The following is a 23,122-nucleotide window of genomic DNA, read 5'->3' as shown; positions in this document are numbered from 1 at the left end:
CCACATCAGCTTTTGTTGCTTCTGTTGCCCAGACCGGTAATGTCTCTGTCTACTTTACTCAGTCTCCTTCTCTTGGCCCATGGATTCTAGATTCTGGAGCATTTGATCATATCTCTGGTAATAAACACCTTTTCTCCTCTATTACTACTACATCTACCTTACCTACTGTTACTTTAGCTAATGGTTCCCAAACTATGGCTAAAGGTATTGGTTTGGCTCATCCTCTCCCTTCCCTACCTCTCCATTCTGTCCTTTATGCCCTTGAGTGTCATTTTAATCTCATTTCCATCAGCAAAATAACTTGCACTCTTAACTGTTTTATCACTTTTTTTATAAATCTGTGATCTTGCAGGACCGGAGTACAGGGAAGACGATTGGCATAGGGCGTGAGTCTCAAGGCCTCTATCACCTTCATCTCCTGCAACTTGCATTTCCACCGATGCTCCTCTTCTCATTCACAGTCGTTTGGGTCATCCTAGTCTCTCCAAATTCCAGAAGATGGTCCCTCGTTTTTCCACTTTGTCGTCGCTTGCGTGTGAGTCATGTCAGCTTGGGAAACATACTCATGTCTCATTCCCCAAGCGTTTGAATAATCGGGTAAAGTCTCCTTTTGAACTTGTCCACACTGATATTAGGGGTCCATGTTGGACCGCATCTACTTTAGGATTTCAGTATTTTGTCACTTTCATTGATGACTATTCAAGATGTACTTGACTATTTTTAATGAAAAATCGAGTTGAGTTATTCTCTATTTTCCAGAAATTTTATGCTGAAATCCAAACACAATTCAATGTTTCTATTCGAGTGTTACGCAGTGACAATGCTCGGGAATATTTTTCTACACCCTTTACTTCTTTTATGTCCCAACATGAGATCCTCCATCAGTCATCTTGTGCTCATACTCCTCAACAAAATAGGGTTGCTAAACGTAAAAATCGACATCTTGTTGAGACAGCTCGTACCCTCCTTCTCCATAATCATGTTCCTTTTCGTTTTTGAGGGGATGTTGCTCTTACAGCCTGTTACTTGATTAATCGTATGCCCTCATCTATATTACATGACCAAATCCCTCATTCCCTCCTTTTTCCTACCCAACCTCTTTATTTCCTTTCTCCTCGTGTCTTTGGTTGTACTTGTTTTGTTCATACTCTCACACCTGGACAGGATAAGCTCTCCACCAAGGCTACGAAATGCATCTTCTTGGGATACCCTCGACTTCAGAAGGGCTATCATTGTTATTCCCCCGACACTCATCGTTATTTTCTCTTCGTTGATGTCATCTTCTTAGAGGACTCTCCATTCTTCTCATCCTCTGAATCTCTTCCCATTTCTGAAGTATTGTCATTTCCCTATATATTCCTCCCTTCAGATGCGCTCTCTCGTCCTCTTCAGGTTTATCATCGTCGACATCATGTCGTTGCTCCTCCTCTCTCTTTAGCTAAGGTACCTGATGACTCACCTTCTGTCCCACCGATTTCTCCTACCCCGGTCTTATCATCTACTGACCATTTGCCTATTGCTCTTCGGAAAGGTAATCGATCTACTCGTAATCCTCATCCTATTTATAATTTTTTGAGCTACCATCGATTATCTTCATCCTATTCTGCCTTTGTCCCTACTTTATCCTCTGTTTCTCTTCCTAAGAGCACTAGTGAGGCACTTTCTCATCCTGGGTGGCGACAGGCAATGGTTGATGAAATGGCTGCTCTGCACTCCAATGGCACATGGGATCTTGTTTCTTTACCTCCTGGTAAATCTACAGTTGGATGTCGTTGGGTCTACACTGTTAAAGTTGGTCCTGATGGTCAAGTTGATCGCCTTAAGGCCCGCTTGGTTGCTAAAGGTTATACTTAGATTTATAGTTGTGACTATGGTGACACCTTCTCTCCTATTGCCAAGATTGCTTCTGTTCGCTTATTTCTATCCATGGCAGCTATGTGTCATTGGCCTCTTTATCAGTTGGATATTAAGAATGCTTTCCTTCATGGTGAACTTCTCGAGGAAATGTATATGGAGCAACCACCTGGTTTTGTTGCTCAGGGGGAGTCTGGTTTATGGGACAAGGTTATGAGGATCACCTTGTTACACCTGAGGATGCTATACCTGATGTTGACAAAGTGCAATGGAAGAAAATCGATGCACAATTATGCAGCGTATTATGACAATCTCTATATGGCTTGAAACAATCTCCTCGGACATGGTTTGGGCGTTTTAGTTCAGTTGTTCAAGAGTTTGGAATGCTTCGGAGTGAAGCAGATCATTCAGTTTTCTATCATCATAACTCTTCGAGCTAGTGCATCTATTTGGTAGTTTATGTGGATGACATTGTCATTACAGGCAGCAGGAGGGTATCCAAAAACTAAAGCAACACCTTTTCAACCACTTTCAAACCAAAGACTTGGTCAAACTCAAGTACTTTCTGGGACTTGAAATAACTCAATCCAGTTCAGGTGTGGTTATGTCACAAAGGAAGTATGCCTTAGACATCTTGGAAGAAACAGGTATGTTAGAATGTAAACCTATTGACACTCCTATGGATCCAAATGTCAAACTTGTACCAGGATAGAGGAAGCCTCTAAGAGATCCTAGGAGATATCGACGACTTGTAGGTAAACTGAACTACCTCACCATCACTCAACCAGACATCTCTTTTCCTGTGAGTGTGGTTAGTCAATTTCTACAGTCACCATGTGACAACCATTAGGATGTTGTGATCCGCATTCTTCAATATATTAAAGGAACACTAGGCCAAGGTATGTTGTATGAAGACATGGGTCATACCCAAATTGTTGGTTACATAGATGTAGATTGGGCTGGTTCACCCTCAGATAGGCGTTCCACCTCAGGGTATTGTGTTTTTATTAGAGGTAACTTAATATCCTGGAAGAGTAAGAAACAAGATGTAGTGGCCAAATCGAGCGCCGAAGTTGAGTACCGAGCTATGGCTTTGGCAACATGTGAACTCATATGGTTGAGGCAACTCCTTTAGGAATTGAGATTTGAAAAAGATGAACAGATAAAGCTAGTCTGTGACAATCAGGCCGCATTACATATTGCATCCAATCCAGTCTTTCATGAAAGGACCAAGCATATTGACGTTGACTGTCACTTCATTAGAGAGAAGATCGCATCAAGGTGTGTTGCTACAAGTTTTGTTAATTCAAATGATCAACTAGCAAACATCTTCACTAAATCTCTCAGAGGTCCTAGGATTAAATACATTTGTAACAAGCTTGATGCATATGACATATATGCTCCAGCTTGAGGGGGAGTGTTGAATATAATGTATTTATAGTGTACAATCTTTATTTCCTTTCTTAATATAGGTCACATATATGGTAGTTAGTTCAACCTAGCCTTGTATATATATTTCTCTATTATAAGAAGTTAATTATATGAATGAGAATTAAGGTTTTCTCTCTCTCTCTCTTTCAACAACTTCATATTGTTCTATCCTATACAAGCAAGGGTTTCCATCTTATCATCTTTACAACGAAATAATTTATAATCACACCATACAGAAAAGTGAACATATGCGCAAACCATAATATAAGCAAGAGATAGGGTGAAAGAGAGTGGAAGTGAGAGGGTGAGGTAGGGAAAAAGAGGGGATACTTTTCTCCCAAAGTGAAAGTGGATAGTCCTCTGCTCAAGTCAAGCCTTGATTGATTTCATCATGTTTTATCCCAAACAAGCAAAGTTGCCATTTTATCATCCTAACTACCAAATAATTGGCAATCACACTATACAGAAAAGTGAGCATATGGCACAAGCAGAATGCAAGCAAGAGCGTGGTTAATATGGCCTAAGCATAGATTTGAAAGCACTTGGAGAAACCAGAAGAAAGAAAATACAGTACCAAAAGTACATTGCATCAGGAGAAGTAAATGCCTATTGGAAATTGATATTAGGTTGAAAAAAAAAAAACATTACTAGCTATTTTTATTTAAACAGATCATGGCTAAAAGCTCTCTTTACCTTCCCTGTCAAGATCTCAAACTCAAGCAGCTCTTCCACAACCTTCTCAAGCACACGGCGGTTTTTCTGAAGCATTTCTTTTGCTCTATCATATGCTAAATAATACATCTGCATGATACCAAGCATCTAATGAAGAAGGTTCTCTCCCAATATCAAACTAGTTGTAAGAAAATTCGTGGAGTTAGGTTCCTTATATTAGAGCTCAAGAGTTATTTGTATATTAAAAACACTGGAGCACATAATGTACTGCTGCAACATATACAAACCTTTTCAATTTTGGCTGCCACCTTGTACTCATGGTTGTTTCCCATACTCAAAGCACTAACCTGTGTCAGTGAACAAAAATATTCAACATGAACAATCTAGCAGCAGACTGACAAAACCAAACAGACTGAAGATATTACTACAGGAAACTTGAAAATTTTAGATGAGTTAAAAGTAAAATGAACTGTTAACAGGAAAGATAATCTAATAGTCACGTGAAAATAAAATTCAAATCCCATCTTAGGGAAAAAAGAACATCCATGTATATGTCATCTTTGAGTATCATCCTCCCCCAGCTCAACCCTCAGACCAAAAACTAGCCTGATTCATATATTAAATCCTTTGACCTGGGTATTTCATACCAAATTATGGGAACACATCAATCTACTGGGTACCATACCAATGTCAAGTATGTAGCTTTTGGTTAGAGATATATATACCGCATTGCTATAGTAGTAAACTGCAGGACTGTCATCAGGGCCCCATCCATGCTGGATCACCATCCGCGTAGCTATCTGTAGTAATTTGCAAAGAGTAATCAGTTAAGCAAAGCTAAAAATGGCACTTCTTATTTTTAAAATGGGCTACCAATAACAGATCAATGAACATTGCCAATGTGGAAAGTACAGATAATCAATACCTCCTGTGCCTGCTTCAGTTCTGAAGAAGAAAGTATGTTTTCTTCCCCAAAGGGAAGTAGCAGTTGGGATGCAACATATGAACCAAAGCAAAATACAAGTCTTTTTTCAAGGTATGATCTTGTGTCCACATTTCCATGAATGGGACCTTCATTTTTAGCCTTAGTGATCTTTGTACATCCAATTCCCTGCAAAACCAAGGGTACAGAATTTATCAATGCCCTATGTATGATTCCCTGAATAATTTAATTATTAATATCTGCCTCCACTGAGCTGATGTCTGGAATTCTTTCTAGGGTTTCCACCTTGTCTGAGAATACAGTGTAGTGATGCAAGTAGCATGGTAAATCAGTGAGAATGAAAAACTGGGCAAGGTACATACTGTGTAACAAGCCTTGCCTCAGTGCAGCAGCTGTGTTGTACCCCATTTTCATTTAAACTCTCACCTAATCCAACAGTTCAATAGACAGAACACCCAGCATCTCCCATATGCACATATATGGCCTCAAGTGTGTCTAGTTGGTCTAACTTATCTCCTTTTCAATATTAACAAGTTTCAACCATATATGGAAGAGGGCATCAAAGATATAACCATTTATAATCATTAATATTTCTCATGAAGAAAAAGAATAAGAAGAATAAGAGAAGGAAAGAATTTTCCTTGACTAGATATGGCTTTGTTGGGCTTCATCCTTGAGATTTCCAATGAGAGTGAAAATTTTCACTATTTTATATGCAATTTTGTAAAGTGCATGAGCTAGTCCTACAGAAGGTAATGAGAGCAAGGAGCCTGAAAATAGAGTTCAGTACCTCTACTGCCAGAATGTATTAAATTTATTCACATGGCAATTAATATCTCAGTCAACCAAAAGGAGTTATACAGCATTTGAGACTGACATCCTGATTAGGTTATAACAGCCACATAGCACATAGTTTTAATCAGATAGACAAAACAAAAGAACCTACCTGAAAACAGTGGATGAAAATAACAAAGAAATGACAAAAAGAGTAGTAATTAGAAGATTAAAGTGACATATCTATGGATTAAAGTGATGTACATGCATGCATATAGACACAATTTGTAGCACATATTATATTATTATAGGACATAATCATAATATATTGCTCTTGAGGCCTGGTTCAGATGGCAAGCAGTTTGGGTTGGGATGATGAGGTTCTAGATTCTGTGGAAATGAAAATAACAAAGAAATGACAAAAAGAGTGGCAATGAGTAAATTAAAGTGACCTATGAATGGATTAAAGTGATGTATATGCATGCATGGAGTACATATTATATTATCATAGGAAATTATCATAATATATTGCTCTTGAGGCCGGGTTCAGATAGCAAACAGTTTGGATTGGGATGATGAGGTTCCAGATTCTGTGGAAAAGAATGATTCATTGCATTTCTGAAAAAAATGATACAACATTTTTAAAAGGATTTTTATTGTTATTACTATTGTAAAATGATTGTTGTTGTTGTTGTTGTTATTGTTATTGTTATTATTATTATTTATATTAATGCCATGAGTTTTCATGAAAAAATAAAAAATGATTGGAGGTCTCAAAAGACTGTTAAAAAGTGGGATTAAAAAACTTTTGGTGTGCACCATCATTCTTAAGTTGCGAGAATAATGCACATATATGACATTTCCCATAAATATAACCAACACAAAAAATGGAAGTAACTAACCTGCCATGACAAGGGCTCAAGCCACAGATTATCAACAACATCAAAGTTGGGCAGAAGAATGGCACTAAGACCACGACCAGCAGCCCAGACAGCATGTGGTAATTTTGTCTCTCTTGTCCACTAGCAAATCATTGAACTCTTGTTAATTTCAAACTAACAGCAGCAGAAGGAAATTGATGCTATCTATATAATTGTGAGTTTGCTCATACAGAAAAGATAAAATAAAAGAAAGGAAAGAGCACTTATATGCTGGGATAATCAATATAACATAGAATAGAGATGATAACTTATAGACATTTTGCATGTTAAGAAAGGAGGAGGAGGGGGTGGCAGCAATACAGAAGAACTTGGCAATCTCTTGCAAGAAAAAGATCAAACATGAAAACTCAGTAACATTGGCAGAGAGGAGAAAAAAAAAAAAAAAATCGGTAAAGCAATTTGAATTCATGGGTTTTCTCCTTCTGAAAATGTTAAGCATTGCCAAACTTCCAATTGTAAGAATCAGGTCCAGTTATTAGGAACAGGAAACAGGGAAGTAAGTAATTTTTTCCCCTCGTGTTAGCGAACTTTAAATTTGATATCAATAATTCCTATTTTTTTTAAAACATCAAAACAGTTCAGTAGAGATATGTAGTAGCCCTTTCAAACATTAAGTAATAAGAAGCACTAATGCAACAGATGCAAACAAAAAGAATATTGTCGCAGAAGACACCACTATAGTAGTAGTAGTAGTTTCCCAACAAGACAAATTTGCATGATCTAAGATGATTTTATGCAAGTTGTGGCCAAAACATAGATAATTCATTAAACTGCTGAATCAATTTTTCAGTAAGCTCTAGCTTGCATGTTGCAGAGATGATTATAAAATACAAACATGCAGGCATACATGCATGTATACAAACATGTGCATAAGATTGAAGTGGCGTTACTTGTACCATATCTTCTTCATTGCCAAGTAAATAGTTGTCAGGTTTAGGTTACTTTGGCTTTAAAGCTTCTCGACCTTCAAAAGAGTTAAAACACATATCCCATTAAATTATCCAAGACTGGTTCCTGGTCGACTGGATATTTCTATCACTAAAGCTTAAAGTTTGCCAATAAGTTATTGAATATTGGCAACCTTCAGCACAGTTTTTATTTTTCTGAATTCCAAGTACTACAACTTGGAATTTTTTTTTTTTTTTCATTTTCTACATTAGAAACATTTGGCAGCCATCCTTCTTTATTATTATTATTATTTCTTTTGTATTTTATTTTTATCAGAAACAAAAATGATTTCATTAGCATAGTAAAACTGAGAAGGATGAGGAATCCTTCCCTAAATACAAACCTAATCAAAACAAAGGAAAAGAAAAAAGAATCAAAAGACAACAAAATATATCAATATTACTATTTTGACACTTTTGAACTACATATTTGAAGAATTTCTGAATTCCTTTTATTAAATTTTTCCGGTACACACCATACACATATATATACACAAATGACTGAATAAGAAAATATCAATCTAGCTTGATTCTCTCCTAAAATTAGGAAACTGAATCCTAAGGAAATATCCTAAAAGATCTCTCCTTTTTTATTCCTAAAATACTTTCCTAAATTAAAACCCTAACTTTGAATGTCAAATTTCAACACTCCCCCTCAAGCTGGAGAATATATATCATATAATCCCAGCTTGCAAGTTAAGTCTTCGAAGTTAGGCCTAGGTAAAGCTTTGGTGAAGATGTCTGCGGTTTGGTGCTTGGTAGGAACGTAGTTCAATTTAACCGTCTCACTAGTCACCTTCTCTGTGATGAAGTGTCTGTCAATCTCAACATGCTTGGTCCTGTCATGATGCACGGGGTTCTTTGCTATGCTTATAGCTGCCTGATTATCACACATCATCAGAATCGGAGATGAACTCGTTTGTCCCAATTCACTAAGAACCCTTTTTATCCAAATCCCTTCACAGATTCCCTGTGCTAGTGCTCTGTACTCAGCTTCTGCACTACTTCTGGCTACAACTGATTGCTTCTTACTCCTCCAGGTAACAAGATTTCCCCAGACAAAAGAACAGTATCTAGAAGTGGACCGCCTATCAATGATGTTTCCTGCCCAATCCGCATCTGAGTATACTTCAGTGTCACGATTCTCTGTCTTTCTGAAGAATAGACCTTTCCCTGGTGTCATTTTTAAATATCTAAGAATCCTGTAGACTGCTTCCATGTGTTCCTCAGTGGGGCTGTGCATGAATTGACTTACAGCACTCACTGCAAAGCCAATATCTGGCCGAGTGTGTGAGAGATAAATCAAGCGCCCGACGAGTCGCTGATATCTCCCCCTGTCTACCGGTGTACTCTCTTTCTCAATACCAAGTTTCTTCTGACTATCCATAGGAATATCAATTGGTTTACATCCAAGCATACCGGTCTCCTTAAGAAGATCGAGTATGTATTTTCTTTGAGAGACTACAATTCCCTTCCTTGATCTAGCCACTTCCATACCAAGGAAATATTTCAAATTTCCAAGGTCTTTAACTTCAAACTCTTCTGACAAATACTTCTTCAAATTCTGTAATTCCTCCATATTATTCCCAGATAGAATAATATCATCGACATAGACTATCAACATGGCCATTTTCCCGGCATGAGACTTCTTGACAAATAGAGTATGATCAGCCTGACCTTGTTTGTAGCCCAGCTTCAAGACTGCCTTTGTGAATCTATCAAACCAGGCTCGGGGAGATTGTTTAAGGTCGTACAAGGATTTTTGGAGTTTGCAAACCTGATTCTTTGCCATACTTCCTTTGAAACCAGGTGGTATTTCCATGTAGACTTCCTCTTCTAGGTCACCATTTAGAAACGCATTTTTTATGTCCAGTTGTTGCAAGCACCAATCTTGATTGACAGCCAATGAGAGAAGAAACCTGATAGTGTTCAGTTTTGCAACAGGAGCAAAAGTCTCCTGATAGTCTATCCCATAGGATTGTGTAAACCCTCTAGCTACCAAACGAGCCTTGAATCTCTCGACTGATCCATCTGCTTTGTATTTTATGGTGAAAATCCACTTGCACCCCACAGGCCTCTTCCCAACGGGCAAATTTGTGATAGTCCATGTCCCATTCTTCTCAAGTGCATCAATCTCATCTTGTACTGCCTTCTTCCATTCTGAAATTTTGAATGCCTCTTATATTGTGTTGGGAACCTGAGTATCATCAAGAGAATTAGCAAATGCTCTGTAAGATGGTGATAGCCCTTCATATGTAACATAATTCCCAATTGGATGATCTGTACATCTCCTAACACCCTTCCTCAATGCAATCGGCAGAGTAGAATCATCAATGCTGGGAATTAACACCTCTCCAGCCCTATCCTCACCTATGTTCTCTTCAGGTAGACTTGAAATGGAGTCAATATATTGGCCACATGTTGGCTGTGATCCGTGCTCTAATTCCTGTCTTTTCCTCCTCCTGATGTAAACTTGTAAGTTCTCATTAGCAAGTTGTGGGGCTATAGGTTGAATAGGCATGGGAGACTGGATGGTCACGGGAGAAGGAACATTTGTGGGCTGGGCTGGCTGGACTGATGATGGCATGGGTGTGGACAACTCAGTGGGCGCGGATTGGAAAGGATTTGGTGACTCTGAGTGAGAAAAAGGTACAGCCTTAAGAAGAGACTCCCAAACTTGATGTTCATTCATGCTCTCCCCCTGAACATGAGATTTGGGATAGAAGAAGACATGTTCAAAGAAAGAGACGTCCATGGTGGTGTAAAATCTTTTGTTGGTTGGAGAATAGCATTTGTACCCTTTTTGGGTTGGAGAATACCCTAGGAAAATGCACTTATTGGCTCGAGGAGCAAATTTGCTACGATTTTGAGGATACACATGAACGAATGCCGTGAAACCAAATACTTTGAGTGGTAAATCAGAAGAGGCTGCACGGGTGTGAGGGAATTTTTTTAAGAGAAGTTGACGTGGGGATTGAAAGGTAAGCACTCTGGATGGCATACGGTTAATCAAATAGGTAGCTGTGAGAATGGCTTCCCCCCAGAAATAGTTTGGAACATTAGAGGAAAACATAAGGCATCGGGCAACCTCCAAGAGATGTCTATTCTTGCGTTCAGCCACCCATTTTGTTGTGGGGTGTCAACGCAAGAACTTATGTGGATAATGCCGTGATTTTGAAGATAAGTACTGAGACTACTAGTAAAGTATTCCTTTGCATTATCTGACTTGAGGACTTGAATTTTGGAATTGAATTGATTTTGAACCATAAGATTGAAGGTTTGAAAAATGTGTCCGACCTCTGACTTTTCTTTCATAAGGAAAACCCATGTTACCCGTGTATGATCATCAACGAATGTCACAAACCATCGAGTGCCAGAAATATTTTTTATCCATGAGGGACCCCACACATCACTATGTACTAAAGAGAAAACAGTCGAAGGTTTGTATGGGATTTGAGGATATACTGTTTGAGTATGCTTTGCAAACTGACAAATTTCACAGTGATAAGATGCTGGATTTTTATTGATAAATAATTTGGGAAACGATTTTGCAAGGTAAACAAAGCTAGGATGACCAAGGCGATAGTGAAACATTATAATCTCACTATCTTTATTGACCTTAGAATTTGATATAGAATTGAAAGACTCTAACATACTCTGAGACTGTACGCAACTTGCTTGAGAGACTTGGTTTGAGAATTGGCCACATGCGAGGAGGTAGAGCCCGGAACACAATTCAGTACTGCCAATCATCTTCCCCGATTTCAAGTCCTGAAAAACACACGAGTTTGGATAAAATTTAGTAACACATTGGAGATCACGGGCCAATTTGCTAATGGACAAAAGATTACAATCCAAGTTTGGAACATGAAGGACAGAGTCAAGATACAAGTCTTTAGTAAGTTTTATGGAACCTGTCCCAGCAATTTTTGACTTTGAATCATCAGCAATATGGACGTATGAATGACCATTACTTGGCTTGTAATTTTGAAGAATGGCAGCATCTCCTGTCATGTGATCAGAAGCACCTATGTCCACTATCCACGGCTTCATTCCTCCTCGATTAGCAGTGAAGGCTATCCCGATAGTACTGCCACTGCCAACTTGGCTTAATAGTTTCTGTAGCATCTCCATCTGCTATTTGTTGAATGGACTCGGCTCGGGAACAGATGTGCTCTCAGAGTTGGCAGCCACGTGTGCTCTGCCATCTCTGTCAGACCGTGGCTTTGGTTTCCAATCAGCCGGTTTGCCATGAAGCTTCCAGCAAGCCTCCTTATAATGGCCTGGTTTCTTACAATAATCACACCAAGGCCTATCCCGTTTCTGACGATCTCTACCACTACTATTAAATGACCGAGCAGCAAGGGCAGAGGCATCCAATATTGGGGCAGGTTGCTCTTTGGATCCCATCATCACTTTCTTTCTACTTTCTTCACGCCTAACCTCTGAAAAAGCCTCCCTGAGACTTGGCAGGGGTTTAATGCCCATGATTCGGCCTCTAACATCATCCAATTCCCTATTTAGTCCTAGGAAAAACTTGAACAGTCTCTTTTGTTCCACAATTTGCCTGTATGTTGCTGCATCATCCGAACATTTCCATGAGTGAGTCTCGAATAAGTCAAGTTGCTGCCAATACCTTGTGAGTGTGTTGTAATACTGAGTAACTGACTGCTCTCCTTGGCGGAAGTCATGTAGGGCTGATTCAACCTGAAAAAGTTCTGAAGTATTTTCAGAACTTGAGTAAGTTTCTTTGGCTGCATCCCAGATGTCCTTTGCAGTCCTAAACAGCAAAAAATTTTCACCTATGTCATTGTTCATGGAATTGATAAGCCATGACATGATCATGCTGTTTTCAATCTTCCACTTCCTGAAACCCGGTTCTGTAGTTTCTGGCATGGCTGCTTCTCCAGTGAGGTACTCATCCTTTCCTTTACCGCAAATGAACAGCAACACAGATTGTGACCACTGTAAATAGTTATGGCCATTTAATTTGTGTCCTGTGATGAGAATAGGAGAGGAATCACTGCCACCAAGGTTTGGAATTTCATAATTGCCCCCTGATTCTGGTGCCGTGACGCTGGATACTTGTGATGATGCCATTCTGTATTTTGTGGAGATGAGGAAGACAATCGAATATGGTTAGAGAGAGAAAATCAGAGATACCGGCCTAATGGAAAAGAAAAAACAACTGTGGCACCACCGGAAAGGTAGAAGAACACTTCCTAAGGCACGTGCAGGGATTGGGGTTGAGAAAAAAAAAAGCCGGAGGACGCCGGAAAACTGTTCAGAGGGCCCGCGGAGGCAAAAGAACCCCAAAAGAGGCACGTGCAGGGCTCAGATGGCAGAACAGGTATGAAGGGTGGCTAGCCGGCGTCAGGCGAGGCTGGAGGAGGAAGCGCGTCGCCGGAAAGTGGCTCACCCGCCCTCACGCGCCGGCATGTGAGATGCAGTCGCCGGCCAGAAAAACACGCGTGGTCGGCGCGTGAGTGGTTTTCTGGCTCCGGTGCTTTAGGAAAAAATGGAGATCTCCTCCAGGCGCTCCTTGCGGTGTGGGAAAAAGACGTCGCCGGAAAAGTTCGTCGGAAAAGTCGCCGGCGGTGAATGTTTTCTGACGACGATTCGACCGACCGAAAAGCGTTTTCTCCCTTGGCTCTGAGAACAGGGACTGATGGCCGGAATGAAAGATGGCCAGAGAGAGAGATGGTCGGATTGAGAGATGGCCAGAGAGACTTAGCCGGAATGAATGATGGCCTGAATAAGAGGCGACCAGAAGGGATTAGGGTTTCAGAAAACTGGCTCTGATACCATGAAGAATTTCTGAATTCCTTTTATTAAATTTTTCCGGTACACACCATACACATATATATACACAAATGACTGAATAAGAAAATATCAATCTAGCTTAATTCTCTCCTAAAATTAGGAAACTGAATCCTAAGGAAATATCCTAAAAGATCTCTCCTTTTTTATTCCTAAAATACTTTCCTAAATTAAAACCCTAACTTTGAATGCCAAATTTCAACAATATTGAAATCCAATCGAGTTAAATAAGGCTGAGAGGAATGCCCTTGAAAGCTATAGTAGTAGATGCCCAAAATGTCGAATAGAAATAGACTAGGTCCCATAACATTTTGATTGTCCCCCACTTGTCCTCAAAGATCCTTGCATTTCCTTCCCACCATACAATCCAAATCAAAGTAAGACAAGTGATTTGCCATAGGACTTTGCCCCTATTCATGCTCCCCAACCCTTTAAAAGAAATGATCAACATGTCACATACACTTCTAGGAGTAACCCAAACCAAGTTGGCCAATCTAAAAGGCTTATGCCATAATTCCATAGTCATCGAACAGAGTAAAAAAAGGTGATCTATCGATTCTCCACTGCCCATACATAGAGTGCAACAATCCACAGCTGCAGGCAGATGCCATAGGTGATCCATCAATCTTTTTTTTTTTTTTTTTGGGTTTACACAAAATAAGGGTACTTGTATCATGTGCTTACCTTGTAACATAAATATAGGAGCTGGAGGCAGGTTATCCCAATCTTCCTTTCTTCTTCTTTGTTCTCATCATCTTTTAACTCTAAGAAAAATCCCTAGAACTAACAAATCCAATTTGGTGTCAAAACTAGAGGAGATCACTGAAAATTGGGACAGTAGTACCAGATCTAATGCACTGCTACTGCTACTGCTTATGTCCATCTTGTTGATGTCATCAGGGGACATAATCGCTTCTTTGTAATGACGACAACAGGGTTTTCCTACTTAGTTGACCTCTCTGGTTAAACTTGGGCATAGTAGGAGTTTGGTTGATTCATTTTGGGAAAAAGGGACTGATATGTACAGTCTCAAAACTCGTCCCCTGTGAAGGCTTTTTCTCCTTGGCCCACTTTGACCACTCACTGTTGTTTTGACATATTGTGGTAATTTGTGATGATCTATGTTTCTTTGAGGTTGCATCCAAGGTGTTTTCTATGGCTCCACAGTGAAAACCTACTCTCTGGGGCCTGATATGGTATTCTGGATTCCTCAGGTTACTAAGTGCAGGTGGTCTCAGATGCCTTGCTTTTTACATGTGCTTCATACTTAGCGTGTTGGATGTCATATGAAGCACATCTGAAGTTAGCTAGACACTGCAGAGGTCTTCAATGGAAGATTGGACTAAGGTCAGAACCTGCAATGAAAATCCAACCTTGCAGAGCATGATCAAGAAGTTGAACAGCAGCAACTATTTGCTTGGAAGCAAGCAGTCTTTCTGTTCATCCCTGGTAGATGGAAGATGGGTTACTTGAATAGGACAATCAAGGAACCTAGTTCTCATCAGTATACTTATGGTAGGTGGAAAGGCAAGATTGTCAGTGCCTGCAATATCTTAGGCGCAAGGGTTGGCACTTAACAGGTGCTGCTTGTGCAACCAACCATATGGAGGAGGCAGCTAAACAAATCCTCATCCACTGTGAAAAGGCCTGCAGCTAATGGTGTTTTTGTTTTTTGCCTTCGGGATTCTCTGGGCCCTCCAAAGATCAGTAAAGAAGCTTCTGTCTAATTGGCATGGCAGTTTCATGGGTCAGAAGCCCTCAAAAAGTGTGGGGGATGGCTCCATTGTACTTGATGTGGTGTTTTTGGAGATAGTTCGACAACACGACCTTCAAGGAGGAGGAAAGCTTAAGAAAAAAGTCATTTCTGGACTTTTTGTTTCTATTGTCTCAAGATTCCTTAGTTTTTCTTGAATTTATTGTGCTTCAGAAGAGTACAAATTGGGATGGGTTCCCTGTAAGTGTTCCTTTCTATTTTTCTGTTTGGTGCACTTAGTCTATACCTCCTATGCACTAACCTTTTTTGTTAGGTGCCTTTTAATAATTCCTCTTATTTGCTAAAAATAAATAAAATTAAAACCAAAAGAAAGAAAGAAAGAAAGCGCTATACTTCTGCTTTGTCTAATTGCTGAGAAGCTGTAAGAGAAGAAAAATGCATTTAAAATCTCATAACAACTACTCCAACTAAAGCCCATTGATTGGCAATTGTTTGCATATATATTCTCCACAACTGATTGGAGCATTAGGACATGAATATATATGAAAGTAGAATGAAAGGGACTGGAGAAGAATTCAACAAAATGACTAGCAATGCACATATGCAGAAACATGACTAGTGTCTAATACTATCTGGTAGTAAGATTCAGGAAATTTCACATAAGAGAAACTCAGAAAAGCAATCACAATGAAATCTTCTAATCAGATAAGAAACTACAGAGATCAGCTAATGAGAGTAGAATCAATGTAATTTTCCATATTTAACCTTGATGAAAAAATTAGTTTCTTACATCAAGTGGAGGATTCAGAAATTCTATTCCATTGCTTATCTGACCATACGGTTCCATCAAATCAACCACATTCTGCAAATCCTCTTTTGTCAATGTCAGTCCAAGATGATTCACCAGAGTTTTGCTTACTTTCTTCACCAAGTTTGTTTTCCTCATCCATTTAGGGACAAAACCACTGAAAGTCTACACAAAGCAATATTGGGTTATGCCTATATAAGTAGCGAATGTAATGAAAGAAAAAGGCATCCATAGACCACATTTATAAAGTGCATTAATTCAAACCCAAACCTTCTGCAGGGCATGGAAATATATATATATATGAGCCACTAGATACAAGCAATGCAATTATTGACTACCACAACCAATCAAATAATTCAATATATCTAAATTAAATGAATGCATTCACCTGCCCTTCCACTTCCCTTTCCATCCCTCCCCCATGGCTGCAACCCAAACACCCCCCACCTGGACAACGCAGCTTATGCAGGTAGCTGCTATAGAATAGCCCCTGCCCCTGTTTCTTTGATTCATTATTTAAGAAATGGAGCATGCTACTCTCCCATATTGAAATGCTGTCACATTTCAGATCCAATTGGTCACTCAACCTCTCCATCATTCACACGTCAGACAATACAGCCCTTTAATTTAATTCAGTTTTTTATAGGTCCCAATCTGCCATGCTTCTTTCTCTCTCTCTCTCCATATCCAACGCATCGCTGCCCTTCTCTTACATTTCAGAAGACAAAAGGTGCAAGAAATAAATTTCAAAAAGCAAACGGTTTTCGGTAAAACTTAATCCTTAATGACTTAAGATGACTTTAAGTAAAATTATAACTAAGAGGATGTTTGATAAAGCTTGATATTGATTAGGTAATAGTTTAAGTTGACTTTAAGTTAAATTATTCTTAAATTGTTAACTTAAACCTTTTTATTTGATTTTTACTTAAAGTATTAAGGTTTGGTAAAGCTAACTTAAAATTTTTTCTAAATTATCAAATTAACATATTTATCCTCATTAATTTGAACTAATATTTACCTTCATTAATCATAAGCAATAAATTCGTTTGTTAAACATCCATATTAAAAGTAATATAGCACATAAAATGACTACAAAATGTTTACCATAAAACATGAGTCATGAATGTGGAGTTATGGATGTAAAAGAGACTCAGACAAAGGTAAATAGGGCAAAAGAGATTTGAGACAAGTTAATCATTTTAACTTAATACTTAAAGTTATTTTTACCCTCAAGGTGTGACATTAAGTTATTTTACAAAACATTATTAATCTATTTAATGACTTAAATTAAGTCTTAAGTCATATTAAGTCATTAAGTTGATTTACAAAATACCTTCTAAGTTGTTGACTTGAAACTTAAACCCAACTTCATACTTTAAGTGTTAAGGTTGTTTTCTAGCACCAACTTAAAACCTTCTCTAAACTAATAAACTAACATATTTACCCTCATTAATATTAAGTAATGAGATTATAAGAGACAAATAAGGGAAGAATGCAAAAGATGTTTAGGATTTCGAAAGAGTTAATTATTTTGACTTATTACTTGAACTTATTTCTTAACTTTTTGTAATAGTAAGTTATATACCAAACATAATATATCTAATGACTTAATTAAATCATTAAGTCCTATGCAATCATTAAGTTAATTTACTAGACATTCTCTAAATCTGAAATGCCTTTTGGTAATTTAAAAATTGCAAAAGAAAAAAAACTAAAGGAGATGAATAACTAAAACAACAATTATTTTACCACCACCGGAAATTAACAAGTTTTCTTTTATCAAGACCAAAAAATCAATAAATGCATAAATTAATTGCATGAAAATAATTTGGAGCAGATAAATCAATCTTGACAAAAACATTAGGGATATACTTAATCATCAATTAATCAATCTATTAGATTCACATCCACCAAAAAAATTAACAAAATAATAATAATAATAATAATAATAATAATAATAATAATAATAATAATAATAAAAAATAAATAAATAAATATAAATAAAATAAACAATCCCATTTTACATGGAAAAACCTCCTGAGAAAACTATGGCACCTAGCCCCGGCATCAATGGTGCACTATGTGTAAAATCATGTTATGATAGACAGCACCAACACAAACGTTGGCACTGATTACCCAATAGAACTCATTCACATCCCAGTCTCGTCTTAGTACTGTCTGATGATTAGGAATCCTCCAAATCTATCATGCCGAAATCCTTGTGTTTACTCAACCTATTATAGTCTAAAGTCCTTTTGCATAGTCCTAACTTAGAATGAAACTTTATTCTAGTTTTTATAAGTTAACACCTAAGTTAAGTCAACTAACACACACTCTAGTTTGATAAATTGACATTATATATTTCCTGAGTAAGATTAAAGAGACAAGAAAGTCACTAATATGTCCTTGGTGACATTACTTCATCTAAATCAATACTCTTTCCTTTCTAAAATGTACCACATTAGCTCAGTCCAGGAATCCAACATATGATTTTTCCTATCTATCTATCATATCAAGGAATTCTATCTTCTCTCTGAAATTTTCTATATATCTCTCTATATATATCATATTAAGGAATTTTATCTTTTCTCTGAAATTTTCTATCTTATATATCATATTAAGGAATTTTATCTTCACTCTGAAATTTTTCATTAACATATTAAGATTTAAAATAATTCAAACGTTTTAGTCAGGCTCATTTCAGGATGCCCAGGTCCAAAGCTCTAATCTGAACCTCAAGATAGCTATACATGAAACTAAACAGTCACTGTCACAGTGAGAACTAAGAAATCAGGTGATCATATATTAAAAAACTTCTGAACTACTGAAGAGAAAGTCCCATTGCAATATAATAGGATATTTCATAAGAGTAATATAATACAATTTGATCACAGAGGATCGGGCAAGGCTAATGAACCAAAGGTGGTATAATGGGATTCTACTGAATAGGCCCCACATTATAAACCAAACTCCATTTCACAGACCTGGTTTATCTCAAATATAAGAGAGGAAAAGACACAACTAAATCTAGGAAAACAATAATGCACCATATTCAACCAAATGATAAACCTGAAAATTCAGAATAACACCATAACATCAGCTATTTCTTACCGCAAACCAGCTACAGTAGCTCATAAGTTCATCGACATCAAGAAATTTGCTCCTAAAGGCACTACCTTCCAAGGCCACAGGAACAAGTTTTAGCTCTACAGGGCGTAGAAGAGCTGTCTTCTCAGCAACCTTAAGGCAGAGATTTTTCATGCATCAAGAGAAAATCATTTCAGATTTTTCTGCAAATTATTCTATAAGCTGCTCTCTAGAGGAACACTGATTAATTCATCATGGAAAGAAAAAGGTCTAAACTACATAATAATCTGCAAATGTGGGACTGTACATTTAGTAGAAAATTATGCCAATTGATTAAGACCAGGTATGCTGCAAGTGGATATTCACAACAAGAAATAAACTAATATCATGATCAAACAAAGGGTACATGATGTAAACCAACTTAAGGTATCATAGTTCAAGATACAAATCTGCTGAAAAACATATAATTAATGACAGCTAAACAGCAAACAACTTGTTAGTCCTTTCCTAGGCAAATTGTATACTTCAAGATGAGGGACGACATCACACTAATGGAGTGGTCATATAGAGTATTATGAACAAATACAGAAAAAGGCCATGAAATTGAGCCCATAAAATTAATTTGTGCAGTATATAGGTAATAACAGTGAACATCTAAATAACTCATTTACTCTTTCCAAGAAAAATTACCTCCACAAAACCCAAGGGGAAGCAAAAAAAATCAGAGAGGACGTAACTTATATTATTAATAAATGTTAAAAGTGACTGCAATTAAACAGGCAAAACAGACAACTTTCACACTATTCTGTACATTCTTGCCAGCAACCAATGTCATTGATGTCAAATAACACAACTTAAATGCATATGCAAATAACCTAAGAACTAGTTGGCTCTACTGACCTTTCCCCAGTCTACGTAGTCAATGAGCTCATCATCCATAGTTTCTTTTGCAGCAATACGCAATATCTTCTCCCTTTCTGTTTGAGTTGGCTGTTGAAGATAAAATATTCTATCCATTCGACCAGGCCGCTGTAATGCCTGGTCAATTTGCTTAAGATTTCTAGTAGTAGCCATCAAGACAACCCCATCTTGCTTCTCAAACCTGCAGGAAAAGTGTTTTACATTGAAAATTAAACACATTGGGCATCCTTTACTTTAAAATGCAACAAAAAAAAAAAAAACATGTAATTCACATTTCAGAAAATGTTGATCTTAACAAACTCAATACATAAGCCTGGACAATCTTCAAGGGTAAAAGAGGAAACATTGGTTCCTAAAAATCAGATAACACAAACATAAACAATAAATTATATAGCGGAAAATCCATAATGTTCAAGATTCATTTCGGTGACATTTGAATTTTAGTTACTAGAAATAGTACAGGTTGGAAATGGTAACCAGGAAGTGGAAGCCAATACTGGGCTTGCCAAAAATCTGGAAGCAACAAGTGACCAGATCCAGATGCATCAAAGAAGCATATTGAGAAATGCTATAAGAAATTTACAATAAGTGATTTTGGAAGCATACATAAGTAATTGCATAAAAGGTAGCAAATTAGAAGTACTTATGATTCTTTTAAAAGGGGGAAAAACCCATAACCTCTTAGAGTAATAATATGTTACAATAGAAAATATAGATGGTGCAAATCTTTGAAATAGTTTGAGTTATCAATTAAACTTTATTATGCTACCAATTTTCCTAAAAGCCTTAGTTGTTAGGATTTACATTAAGAGCTTAAGTTATTAGGATTTGGACCCATAATTTATATCCTGCTCTAACATTCTCTCCCATGAGTGGCCCCATACATGCTTGTGGAGAGACAAACAAATTACAAATTTGTGACAACAAATAAATAGATAGATAAATAAATGAGGGGTGACTCAAACTCGAGATCTCCATTAACCATAGTCAATATCATGTTAAGCTATCGACTTTCGTAAAGCTCAAACTATTAGGATTTGAACTCATAATTTTCTTTTTTTTCCCCAATAACCCAGAAACCCCACCATGGCAAGGCCCTTCAGACCCATGGTTTCCAAACCCCAGGAAGCCTTACCACATGCATCACAACCAACTTTGGGTAATCCAAGGATACCTAATGCCAAGAATTGAACTTGAGACCATGCATCTCTACCTCACATCCCAACACTTGCCCTTACCAAGAAGATGAGGGTGGGTAATTTTTTTTTTGTATCCCTCTCCCTTTTGTTTTTAGCCTAAAAGGCGACTGTTGTATATTTCTTGTATGCTTTGGGTTTGCCTTTGGGCGCCCTGTTTCTTTAAATATACTCTTTCCTGTGTCTTTGCCTATCAAAAAAAAAAGAAAAAGAAAAAGAAAGAAAGCTTATAAATGTTATGGCCTCATTTCAGGAAAATTTTATTTTAGTGAAGATGTAATTTTTTTTAGTACACTTCTTGCTTTTTGCATCGAAATCAACTCTTGGTCTAGAATTAATTTCTTTCCCTATTATTGTCCCTGATGGGCCTGATCCTGTAGTTCTGCCACCAAAACCACTTCAATTTTATGCAAAGAAGGGGACATGATAGCAAGGTGATCAACAAAGTGATCCTAACTTACAACTTGATGATGAGATAAGTTTTGAATTTGAAGACAAAAACAGATATAGAAGTCTTGTAGGCAAGTTGATCTATTTAACAGTGACAACACCAAACATTACTTCTGCAATTAGTGAAGTTAGTCGATATATGCAAAGTCTTATACAAATTCACTAAGAAGCAGCCTGTAAAATCCTCACATATTTCAAACAGACAATTGGTGTGGGTGTCTAATACAACAAAGATAAAAATTTGGAGATAGTGAGCTACTTGGAAGTTGATTGGGTAGGTTCTAAGTCGTTAGGAAATTAACAAGCAGGAATTGCGCTTTTATTTATGGAAACCTAGTTGCTTGGAGGAATAAGAAGCAAAATGTTGTAACAAGGTCAAGTGAATATTGTGCAATGGCCCAAACTGCTTGTGAGCTCATGTGGATGAGAAACGTGTTGAAAGAGCTTGGGATTACAATCAAAAGTCCTTTAGTAATGTATTGTGACAACCAAGCTGCTACTTATATAGCTAGGAATCCAATTTTTCCATGAGAAGACTAAGATCATTGAAGTTGGTTGTCCCTTCATGAGAGAGGTAGTTATGAACATAGAGATTATTACTCCATATATAAAATTACAAGATCAAATTGGAGATCTCTTTACTAAAATGGTGCATAGAAGCTCTTTTTTTCATCTTTGTTCCAAATTAGGCATCGAGGATATTTATACTCCAACTTAAGGTGGAATGTTACAAAAGGATAGAAGATATGATTTTTGTCTGTATAATATATCATTTTTTGTTTAGTGTTTTTTGTCCTTTTTCTCTAAAATGGACTTTCTTTGTTGAAATACAAATCCAACTCTTATGAGCTAGACAATTCTTGTTAATGCGTGTTTTTGATCTACATATTTGTATTGTTTCTCTTACTTCATAAGAATATATGAATTTTCCCTTTCTTTTATAAGTTTGGACTATGGTTTGCAGATGATTATGTTCCCTTACTAGCGGACCCAATGGCAGTCTTGCATCTTGGAGGCTACAAACATATTTAGTCAATTGAGGCTAGCTAAGTGTAGAAGGAAGGCTCCTTAAGTGTAGGGGAGCAAAAAGTTCGTGGGTTTCAATAAGTATTTGGGATTATCTATAGAACATAATGAAGAGGACATTATAAGGTTGATATAAAAAAAAAAGAAATGAAAGCAGGAGTAACTTGTGAAAGGAAAGAGAACTTTGCAAACCTGCATGGTCAGTGAATTATGATGGCGAAGCAACAACAATGGAACTTTGATAGAGGCTAGAGGTATCCATGATTGGACTCTTACACTGATTGGTAGATGAAATTTAGGATCAATTCTTAGAATGCAAGAGGGTTTAATCATGTGGGAAAAAAGGAGGTCATTAAATTGCTTTTGAGAGTTTGAAAAGCAGATTTTGTGTTAATAAAACTAAGAGTGCATATCGATTGATCCAGTTAGGAGCTTTGAAGTAGACGGCTATAGATTGATTCAGTCTTAGAGCTGTTTACTATAGAGTGCAGTGTGTTTCCCCCTTCTTGTCACTTCAAAAGTGAAGAGGATGGTTTCC

General features: G+C 37.4%; 1 protein-coding gene across 1 annotated transcript in view; it reads right to left on the bottom strand.

Annotated features, from left to right (window-relative positions):
- LOC117929984 (probable inactive ATP-dependent zinc metalloprotease FTSHI 5, chloroplastic) overlaps positions 1–23,122 on the bottom strand; it is a 55,110-nt gene that overhangs the window by 4,988 nt on the left and 27,000 nt on the right. The window contains exons 10-17 of the mRNA XM_034850433.1: positions 19,892–20,093; positions 19,016–19,144; positions 15,887–16,069; positions 6,577–6,696; positions 4,883–5,068; positions 4,683–4,757; positions 4,245–4,304; positions 3,979–4,086 (exon numbers count right to left, since the gene is read on the bottom strand). Of these exons, the coding sequence (XP_034706324.1) occupies positions 3,979–4,086; positions 4,245–4,304; positions 4,683–4,757; positions 4,883–5,068; positions 6,577–6,696; positions 15,887–16,069; positions 19,016–19,144; positions 19,892–20,093 (1,063 nt within the window). The remainder of the gene's footprint in view (positions 1–3,978; positions 4,087–4,244; positions 4,305–4,682; positions 4,758–4,882; positions 5,069–6,576; positions 6,697–15,886; positions 16,070–19,015; positions 19,145–19,891; positions 20,094–23,122) is intronic.

This window comes from Vitis riparia, chromosome 14, assembly GCF_004353265.1.
Source record: "Vitis riparia cultivar Riparia Gloire de Montpellier isolate 1030 chromosome 14, EGFV_Vit.rip_1.0, whole genome shotgun sequence".
NCBI classification, from domain to species: Eukaryota; Viridiplantae; Streptophyta; class Magnoliopsida; order Vitales; family Vitaceae; genus Vitis; species Vitis riparia.
This window is presented reverse-complemented; position numbering and strand designations above follow the sequence as displayed.